The 10,490-nt window shown below is 40.1% G+C and overlaps 1 protein-coding gene across 1 annotated transcript; it reads right to left on the bottom strand.

Moving 5' to 3' along the window:
- Positions 1–1,491: 1,491 nt before the first annotated feature.
- sash3 (SAM and SH3 domain containing 3) lies at positions 1,492–8,497 on the bottom strand. Its single transcript, XM_084549179.1, has 8 exons — positions 8,251–8,497; positions 6,492–6,587; positions 5,252–5,386; positions 4,374–4,509; positions 4,035–4,192; positions 3,520–3,732; positions 3,288–3,432; positions 1,492–2,296 (listed from the first exon to the last, which is right to left on the bottom strand). Exons 1-8 carry the CDS (start codon positions 8,305–8,307, stop codon positions 2,040–2,042), a joined length of 1,197 nt encoding a protein of 398 aa, XP_084405305.1. The 5' UTR covers positions 8,308–8,497; the 3' UTR covers positions 1,492–2,039.
- Positions 8,498–10,490: the final 1,993 nt, after the last annotated feature.

The raw sequence follows: 10,490 nt of genomic DNA, 5'->3' as shown, positions 1-10,490 counted from the left end.
TGATTTAGATTTGTAGAAGGACTGCCTCTAAGTTCTTTGTTGAGGTCAACATACACTTAATAACTGTAACATTTTATTGTTTAATGACTCCTCTGTGAGCCTGACCTGGCGTCCATGACCCTGGAGTAGCTGGTTCCTGACAACCTGAATAAGATGTCGCCTAAAGTAGGTTAGGTCGTTTGTTAACTTTGTGCGTGGTTCTGCTTCTGCCACCCATTGTGACTTTCATGATGACTTGTTATTTCCCCATGTCTTGTAGTGCACCTCTTTGACATTCATAGATTTACAAGAACAACATGTTCTGTTTGTAGTTTTGTTCTTGTTTCATGGTTGCTTTATTGTTGCACAGCTACTGTTTGTTTTCACCTCCTTGTCGACTGTTTTTCACGACAAATGTTGACACACTCAGAATCTGGATTTGAGATTCAGCACAAATATCAAAGCCAGAGAAGTGTCACTAGAAGAGTCCGTGAACAGCGGCCTCTTGTGGTTTTCACAGCCTCATAACTGAAAAGGTTAGAATTCATAAACTGGTATGGATACACCACTCAGGCAAACATATAAACTTCTCAAAAAGTCAGCAACTTGGGAGATTTTCAGTCACTAGGTTGGGAATATCAAAAGATGGTACTGTAAACACGACCCCATGTGAAGGCAGCATTAACATGAAGTTATAAAGTGCAGACAGTTAGCTTAGCTTAACATAAAGACAGCAAACTGAGGGAAACAGCTAGCCTTTCTGTTGTCTGCTTAGCCTACCAGCAAAACTAACAGAATACAGTTTATTGATTGCACGTATATGTTTAACAATTGCTATTCCTATTTGTGTTAGTGGTTCTAGTACAATGATTGCATTTTCCCTGTTTCCTGTCTTTATGTTATACTAAGCTAACTACTAGCTGCTAGTTCTTGTCTAACTCTCAGCTAGAAAGCATGGAAGTCTGTTTCTAGAGTATCTAAATATTATTTTAAACATAACCAGGAAGAAGCATATATCTGACAGATCATTTATTTCCTTTAATTTATCATAAGTCCCCCAGATTACAAAAAATACCTGCAAATCAGCTGCATGGCTGTTCAGTGCTAATTTGCTAAACTAAGCTGGTGAACATGGAAAATACTGTGATTTGTTCTTTTTGAGCATGAATTTAGCTCAAAGCACCACTGAGCTAAAGTACGACAGAGGAGTCCCACAGCTCGTAATAATGACTCCCCCCAGCTGGGATAAAATAACTTTTCACACTGCTACACCACCTCATCTTCACCTCCTGTCAGCAGTTGTGTAATCCGTAATAGTTTCTAAATCTTATCTAAAAGTCCACTTACTATCTTTTTTCTTTGTCTCTCAGTCACATCAGTTTGCATCTGCATTTAGATGATGCTATGTTGTCATGGAGATATCACGACCGTTGCCACAGCAACTGCACAAGCTCCACTTGCTGATGAAGACTGTGGGATGTTGCAGAAACATCTGGAAACAATTAGCAAGTTGACCTAGAGTTAATTTAATGTCATCAAAAAAGCCAGGAATTAATTATCCAGGACTGAAACAGATTGAAGATACCTGTAATAATCACCACATCTTACTTTTATGAATTACTTTTATTGCAGTTCTATTTACAACACATGTTAATCATTGTCAACGTCACTTCATAACAAGTTTAAGCCATTTTCAAGTTACATGAAAAATATTTTACATTCTTCTATTTGTGAGACTACACGGAATGACAACGAGACACTAAAGAGAATGCTTTAAATCCTTACACTGTACCTTCATAATCTGACACTTTACATGACACTTAATGTAAAACAATAACATAATTCAGACAATAGCAACATGTTCATTCAAAAAGATAAAAGTACCCAGCTGAGAGATGAAAACATCGTGTGCTGCTTGCTCAACAGTGCAAGCAAACTGAAAAACAGAGATATATAGTTTTAAAGATGAGATTGTTACAGTCCACTCTCTTAACATGAAGAGATATTTTAAACCTGTATCCACAGAGTGAAAGAAGTTTGAGTATTTTTCCCATCACTTCTCAGGAACCTTCGTCCACCGTCAGCTCCTGCAGCTGCTCCTGCACAGCCTCAACCTGCTGATCTGTCTCGGGCTTCTCCTCTTTCTGTTCCGACTCCTGCTCATGTTTCTCTGTCTCTTTGTTTGTCTCCTCCTCTGTCTTTGGCTCCTCGCGTCCGCTCTCCAGGTTCTCGGAGCTCTCGAAACAGCCTGAATCCCTCGGCTCCTTGGCGTCCTCCACAGCCCTGTCCTCCTGCTCTGGCTCTGACTCGTCTTCAGCTACAGGAGACAAAATGATCATATTTCAACACAGAGCTTTCCTGTACAATCCCTTTATTTAATTGTGGACTCTTACAGGTCCTTTTATCTTCTCCAGACAGAAACGTTAAGGAAGACTCTGAAGGAAGTATGGCTTGACTCTGTGCAGCTGCTAGCGGCTTACTTTTGGATTTGTACATTATTTTCTCTACAGGCATCTCCTTTCCCACACAGAATACAGGTGTTGGTTGTTACATTCACTCTAGGGGGCGCAGTAATATAATCCTCCAATCAAATGTGCAATCTCATTTTTTCACAGTTGAAAAGTGTATTAATTACTGCGCTAAACGATTTACTTGTCCCATGTTGGCGACTGTTGTATTGTGTTTTGTTCAGTATTTCAGAATCAATAGTGTTTAAAGAGTATTTTGCAATTTGTCAAATATTTTCTGCTAGCTGGATTTAAATCAGCTCCAACTCTAAATAAAAGAGAAGGACGCTTAATTACAAAATGTTAAAAGTTACTTTGGACTCATGACTTCCATGACCTGAAGTCTGAGCTTAAATGTAATATTAACAGATGATAGGAGTAAAAGCTTACTTTGGCTCTTTATTTGAATAAAGCAAATACACTGCTGTTTAAGAAAATCATCCAGGCAGCAGCAAACAACAGATATTGCAGTGCTGCAGAACATTTTGATGCAAATTAAAATCCATAAACTATATTTCTGACGCACAGGCGAGCCAAGACATTAAGACCATGTCAGATTTCTGACTGAGCCAAACTGCAAACTGTGAATTTAATGTGCTGCAGTGGAGTCATAAAATGTATCTAATCATGCAGCTGAGGCAGAGAAGGTTTTATGGCAGCGTTAATATTTTACACCGCTTAAACCTGGTCTGAGTTACCTGAAACCATCAGTAACTGTCTGCTGTTAATTGGGACATTGTGTCAGACGTGGCTGAATATAAGACATTATTGGCACGGTGTCATCACTGTGTGTCAACCTACAGTCTCTGAGTAGTTCGGTGGCATTCAGGATCTTGGAGCGCTGCTCTGGATCTGTGATGTTCAGCTCGTTCAGATGAGACTCCTTCAGTCCTGCAAAGTCCTCCAGGCTCTGGAAGCCGTGCATGGACAGCAAGGAACTCAGCTCCTGAAACGAAAAAAGAAAATAAATGAGTATGTTTTACATTTCTGATGACTTTTCAGATAATGGTAAGAACTGCCCCGTTTGTCTCACCGTCAGGCCGATGCTGTCCAGGACTTCCTCCAGAGTTTTGGGTTTGGATTTGGATTGGCGCTTCTTACTGTTGCAGCATTTCCTCCTGGCAGGGGGACTCTCATCGGGCAGGAGGTTGACGTAGATGAACTTAAAGGAGCCCACCTTGTTGTTAAGCTTCCCTGTCCAGGTGCCCACAGGGGGCTTTTCAATGATGTAGATGATGTCTCCTTTCTGTAAGAGAGATGATGAGGTGATTATTAAACAGCCTGAGATAAAAGAATAAGAATGCTTGATGAACATATTACTCTAAATAATTATTACTAGTGTTGAAGAATTACCTTACAGACATTTTAATTCCCTTTAACATTGTAAGATTAGCATTTGCAGTGACACAGCCACTACGGCAATTATGTTATTCTGTCAGACACAGTCAGTAGAGCAGATTAAACTCTCCCTCCGAGGATGATCATCAGACCAACCGTCCTGTTTTCATATGGTTAACAAGTTCCCTGGAGGACAGCTCGGAGACTCACTTGAAGTTTCAGTGACTCCACATCGTAGGGGCTGGGAGTGAAGTCGGTGTGGACCACAGCCCGACCACAGAACGGTCCATTGTAAGAGATGCCGTTCTCCTCCAGTCTCATGCTGTCCCTCTGGCAGTACCCACTGTCCAGGCTCTGTCTGTCGCTGCCTGATGAGGGTAGAGCACAGGGTCACAAGAATTCAATAAAAATTAAGATTTTGTGTTGACTTATTTTTGTGAAGCTTGTATTAGACTAATGTGAGCCCAATTTTTAGCCTGGTCTAAGCCTCTCTGTGAAATGGAGGCAGCCTCTGAGTCTATCTTGAGTCCCTAACAGATGGACACTTACTGCCAGAGAGCTGGCGGGTGATGGGGCTGGGCATGGTGTCCTCTGAGCCTGTGGAGCACACGGACGTCCTCTGTCCTGCACTCAGATCTGGAAGAAAGTCACCGGAGACTGGAGACAGCTCCTCCCCGCTCTCCCCCTGGAGACACAGAGGACAACAGACCCGGACACCTTCAGTTGCCTTGATACATAATGTACAACTGGAAATTTGGGCCTCACTTGGGCGAAATGTTCCTAAAACATTTGTTTTAATTAACTGTTATCAGTCAAGTCAGTAAAATTAATGTTTGATTAAAATAAACTGAAGAAAAATACATTTTTATTAATTTTATTAATTAATGATTAATTAGAATTTATTGATTCAGATATTTTTCGAAACATTATAATTATTTTTACATATAACAATTTATCAGTTATACTTCTGACTTCTCTGCTATCTATTTACTACAGAGAAATGAAATAGTATTTAAGCAAATGCACAACCTACGTTATCGAAAGTAAAGTGATCAAAATGATCCAGCCTGTAAATTCAAAACTGTGACAGATGTTGTGTTGTTGTGCAGTTATGTTACAGCAAAATTTAATAATATATAACACTTATTATTTTATGTGTAGAAATTTAAAACTGAATCAAGTAAAATACAGGCACCTATACTATACTACTAAAACTACTGAGTTACATTCAACCACTGAAAATCAATCTTTGTTTTGAAAAATGCAGGACATGTGCTTCTCCACAAGGTGGAGACAAATCCAACTGTTTGTAACAGCTCTAGCCCAGGACGGAGAGTGTTTTTGTAACAGCAACACTTCTTTAGTGCTAGTGTTAATGTTATTTTAAGTTATCTTTTTTATTGTCCCTGTTCAAACACGGTCTTTACCCCTTCTTCAGCGAGAGCCTTCTGCACCATCTTTGACGTTTTGCGGGTCATCGTACGTGAAATGACGTTGCGCCACTTCTTTCCCAATTTGCTGCCACTTTTAGCTGCTTCTTCTGCCATCACCCCGTCTGCCACCTGAGACGACAGAAAAAACAAATCATCAGCTGCTTGCAGCTGCTGCTGCAATTTGTCGACGAATGTCAGCCAATAACAGGAAATGTTATTTAAATTGGAGTAAAGGGTGTGAGGATTTAAAAAAAAAAAACTATGCCAGTGACATACTTTAACTCTGGTCACAGAAGTATTTATTTCTCACTAACTTTGTGGCTTTTTTTCTTGCATTCACACATGCTGCTGGTGCCCACTACACCCCCTACAATCTTTAGTGGTGAGGTGCTTGAAAGTAGTTACTAAACTCTGTCTGCAGCCGAACCGGCAGAGGGCTCAAAGCGAATTAAGTTAGTTACAGAAGGATGGTTTATTACAGAGTGGTGTACTTTATTCAATCAGTGTTTGTACTGTCAGGTTTTCCATGCATTAATAATGCTTCCCTTCATAACTGAGTTTAGTTTGAACCTTATTTGATTAAGCACCACAGTGAAGGCCGACAGCTGTTTATCTGCGAAGAAACCACAATGACAAGCAGAAAGCTGCTACACACAGAGAGAAGGTGCTACAGTTAAACTATCAACATTGATTTTGACGTTCAAAACTAATGTATAAATAAAAGTGTTATAAAAATGTTGAACCGTCAGACTTCTGCCTGACGTCTGTCTCATGCAGAGGCTCTCTGCTTGACTAGCTCACACCAGAGGACATCCTGTCTGCATGTGGCTGCTATTTGAGCTCTGTGTAATGCTTCTCTTTCTTACTTCCTCTCTTCTTCTTCTATACTTCTACGTTTTGTCCTCCAACTTCCACCCAGCACACACTGCATGTTACTGGGAAGTGATTAATATGCTCTGTGAATTTTAAAGTGTTAACATCTGTTCACACGTGCAGCAGCGTGTAAAATCTAGAAGCACAAACTGGGCACTTCTGTTACAGACATTTATCTGGATGCAGCATCATTTACTGGATAAAATCGTCACAGCATGACGAATGAGGAACAGTGTGATAAAATATCTACAGGAACTGTCATTTAGGAACCCAAAAGATGGCACGAGATAGTCTGCTTCTCTTTTTCCAAACTGTGATGTTGCGTGTGTTGTTATTTATATGTTTGAGGGGAACAACTTACATTCTCGTCCAAGGGGAACTCCTTCTCTGACACAACAGGAGAGGTGGGTTTGTGCTTCATAAAATCCTTGAAGCTGCTGGACCTCTGCAGGGTGAGCTGCAAACACAATACGAAATGCATTTATGTATTTGAATGAGAATAACGAGAGTCCGTTGTTTGGTGGTTTTTGGTGCCACACTGATAACACTGCCCCCGTGTTTGTGAACGTGTAACACGTGATCTCTTCAAAAGTGTGAACACAATGAATCTGCATAGGGATTTCTTAGAACTGTTTCTCCTTGTACTGTTATAAAAGAAGTGGTATATGTGGGTCATTAGACATCTGCATGGTGCTGTGGCTACATTTTTATTTATTTTTTTTTTATAAATGTAGCTGAGCAGCTTTGCAGGAAACACGAAGGAAATCATGTGTGGTGATTCATGAGAGGCCCTGAAATAAATATCTTGTTTTTACGACTTTTAAACCCACTAAAGACACAAGGTGAAGAAGACATGACAACACAAATCCAGTCTTTTTAGATAACTTAGTGCCAGTATGAAGATGTCTGCAAGTTTAAATTTGGTTTTGATTATTTTATTTTTATTTTTTTTTCTAATCATTGACTAATTGTTTGGTCAGTAACATTGTCAAAAAATATTAACTACTTTGCAACTGAAAATTCATTAAAACTGTGGAATAATTTGGGGAACTATGGAACTACTTAAATTATGAATCTGTTCCTGCTTTATTTCCTGTTCATCAGCTGATATCAGACACATCCCTTCAGTTCTTGTCTGGAACATAAGGTGTCTTGTTTTTAACCAAAAGAGACAAATGTTCTGCTCTTTTGCATAATTTTCCACATCTAGTTTCTTCTAGCTGTAGTGGAAACTCTTTTATCTCTTCTAATTTTCCATGTCACTGTGAAAAATCTTATTGCGGCTCATCCTTCTCTCTTTTGTAGAAACCACAGGAAATGGGTAAAACTTCAGCAACTGCTGCAGCCAATCATTGCAGACATCCAGTGGCCCACGGTTCACATCTCTCCTGAACATTTAAACTACCTGTGAAGAACAAGTGATCTCTACTAGGTCGCAATTTACTGGTAAATGCCACTGTTCTTATTTAACAGAAACAAAGCTTTCAGCAGAGTCAGTCTTCTATTAAGGGTGACAACCGCAGCAGAGACCATGATGCTCTCTAGCTGGTGACAATTATGCGTGAGGAGATGTTTGCCGAGAACAGAGGCAATGAGATGTGCAATGACGAGGTGCAAATCAGACCACAGGCGGAGAGATGTGGATGGATAGGGGCACTGGTGTTGAGTGTAGGAGGCTCGCTCTCAAAGGGAGCAGAAGCCACAGAGCTCGATCTGACTCAACCTACATCTGCAGCAATGATTCACTCAGCCAGAATAGAGGAACTTTACTTTTCTGAACAAAGCACAAGTTGTGGCCAAAGCGTAGTTAGAAAACTGAGAAAATGCTCTGTTTCAGACAACAAATATCTCACTGTGCTGTTCGTTTTGTGTGCGAACGTGTGTGCGTGTGGCTTTGTTCAGCTCCACCGCAAAGGTTTGCGCTAACTTGAGCTGACATCCTGTGTTGAAAAAATGTGCACACAAAGACAGCTGTATGTGATGTTGTAGTGCCAACAAGTGTGTGAGGAAAGTCTCTTCACAGCCGCAGTACAAAGTTTAAAAATATAAAAGCCAAATATGTGTACATTAGCTTCAACCTCTCGCCTCCCTGCAAAGCAAAATAAAAACCTAAAACTCACCTTCTTCTTCTGCACCTGATCCTTCTCCGAGGCATTTGAGGGCCTTCGCCTCAACATCGTTGTCCTCAGTAGTCCTGAGATCTCCTTGGATGAAAAGTTTTGAGAAAGCGCGCCCGGTTTTAATTAGTGAGGTTTTCTGTCACTGTGCTGTCACAGCCAAAGTCAGATAAAAAAAAACAGAGGAAGGCTGAGGTGCACTCGGCAGCCGAATGAAGAGCAGAAGACAGGAAGTCACATGGCCACGCTGAAACAGAAAGAGGCAAACCCCCTTTTTGGAGCTGAAGACAGAGAGGGCCAGTGAGTTCATTACATGATAGTATCCTTTGAGCTCTCTCTCTCTATGTGGCTCAAAATTGAACTGACACACGAAACAGTTCATGAGGATTTGACCAACAAAAGTCAAATAGAAAGTACCTGATTAGGGAATCATACTAGTAATGACTGATTAACTGACATTTTAAAGTCAACATCCTCTGTTGGGTAAAAGCTCTCTGGAAGATTGTTAGTAAGGGTTTGTCATGTCCTGCTGCAGAGTCACAGCTGTACAGAAGAGCGAGGACACATCCTGCAGCCACTGTGTTACAACATTTCTCCTCCTACACAGCTTTCAGCAGAATGTTGAAGTGAAGGTTCTGGCTCTAAAACCTCGATCACGTAACTTCACACCTGCATTGTCGGCCATCTTTGTGCCCTCATGACGAATTTAGATTTTCAGGTTGTTGTTTAGCTGTAGTAATAGTCAGCACATGCAGTATCTGGCATTGCAACTGAAGTGTGGAAGTGAAAGACAACAAAGATGACACATTTAGAAACTCAGTAACGGCTCTGCAGCTGCTGCAGTCGCCTGACTACAGGCTACAACTGTGGCTACAGGAGGCCGTAACAAACAAAATCATAAACTAGTGATCGGAAAGTGCAGCAGGACATATTTATACAGGTGGTGGGTAATGAGACTAAGTCAAGCTCATAGTGACACTTTCAAAAAGTCCAAGATACGATATTTGTCACATGCACAGTTGTACATAGTATAATGCACAGTGAAATGTATTAACATCAACTGGAGTGAGTCACAGAAATGTGCACGCTTTTAAATGTACACTCAGCCTACAGGACAAGGCACTGGTAGTAAACGCAGAGAGGGAAGTACAATGCAAGTTGAGTTTAGCTTGTTATTTTGGTGAGGAGAGAACCACATGATAAGATGGTGCCCTATTTTAGTTTCCTGTCACTCGACTGAAGGTTGGTAAGAAACTGTCTCAAGATCTTAAAGGGACAAAAAACTAAAAGCAACACTGTGAGAGTTAGAGGATACCTGACACTTGAAAGATGGATAAATATTAACAGTGTACAAAGAATAAAACTATAAAGTCCTGCATTAAAAATGTCACAAGTTTATACAAGTTTATATATCAAATCTACAATATATTAAATTTGATAAACTGATGATTTATGTTGAAATGTGATATCTTTATCTGCAAAGTAACAAGAAACTGTCATTGCTGTTGTCACTGATACATATAGTGGAGTACAAACTGCAATAATATGTCAAATATTGTAAACTAAAATAACAGAAGATACATTACGCCAATTTAATATTAGATCAACAGTTTGTGATGTTCACAATGGAGAAAATGCAGCAATGTGCCAAGAAATACAGTGAAGAAACGCTCGCTTAACATGGCTATAAACAACACGGGCTGTCTTTTATATTTAGGATTTCTATTTATAATTTAGTTCTTCCTGTTTTTAAGACCATAAGATGCATTTTGGGGAGAACTAGTGGCTATAATCGTACCTTAACAAGAAAATAAATTTTAGTGACGTTGCTGAGATTATATTGATAAAATGTCGACCACATTTTATGACCAGTAGTTCAACAGTAACTAAGTAACAAACGGGACTTTTGTGCAACAATGATCTCATTCTTGTTCTTCCTCTTTTCCTCTCTAAACACAGCAAAGTTTGGATGTCAGTGACAACGCCTTTTCTGTCAGCTGATTCTGTTTAAAACCATTTTTTATGCTCTTTTATGTTTGACCAGAGCGTGCAGACGCAGGGTGTGGAGTGTTGGCAGCCCGTTCACACCTTCAAGTCCGAATAGTTGCCAGGCAACCAGGCGCCTTCAGGCAGGAGCTGCTGAAAGCTTCTTATGAATCGAGTTGATCTGCAAACTGCAGTTTAGGCCTCAGTATGATTTGAGTTTTAATGTAGATTATTTAGATAATATTTAAATACATTCA

This window comes from Chelon labrosus, assembly GCF_963514085.1.
Source record: "Chelon labrosus genome assembly, chromosome: 8".
In the NCBI taxonomy this organism is placed as follows: Eukaryota; Metazoa; Chordata; class Actinopteri; order Mugiliformes; family Mugilidae; genus Chelon; species Chelon labrosus.
The sequence above is the reverse complement of the archived record's forward strand: the minus strand, read 5'-3'. Positions and strand labels throughout refer to the sequence as shown.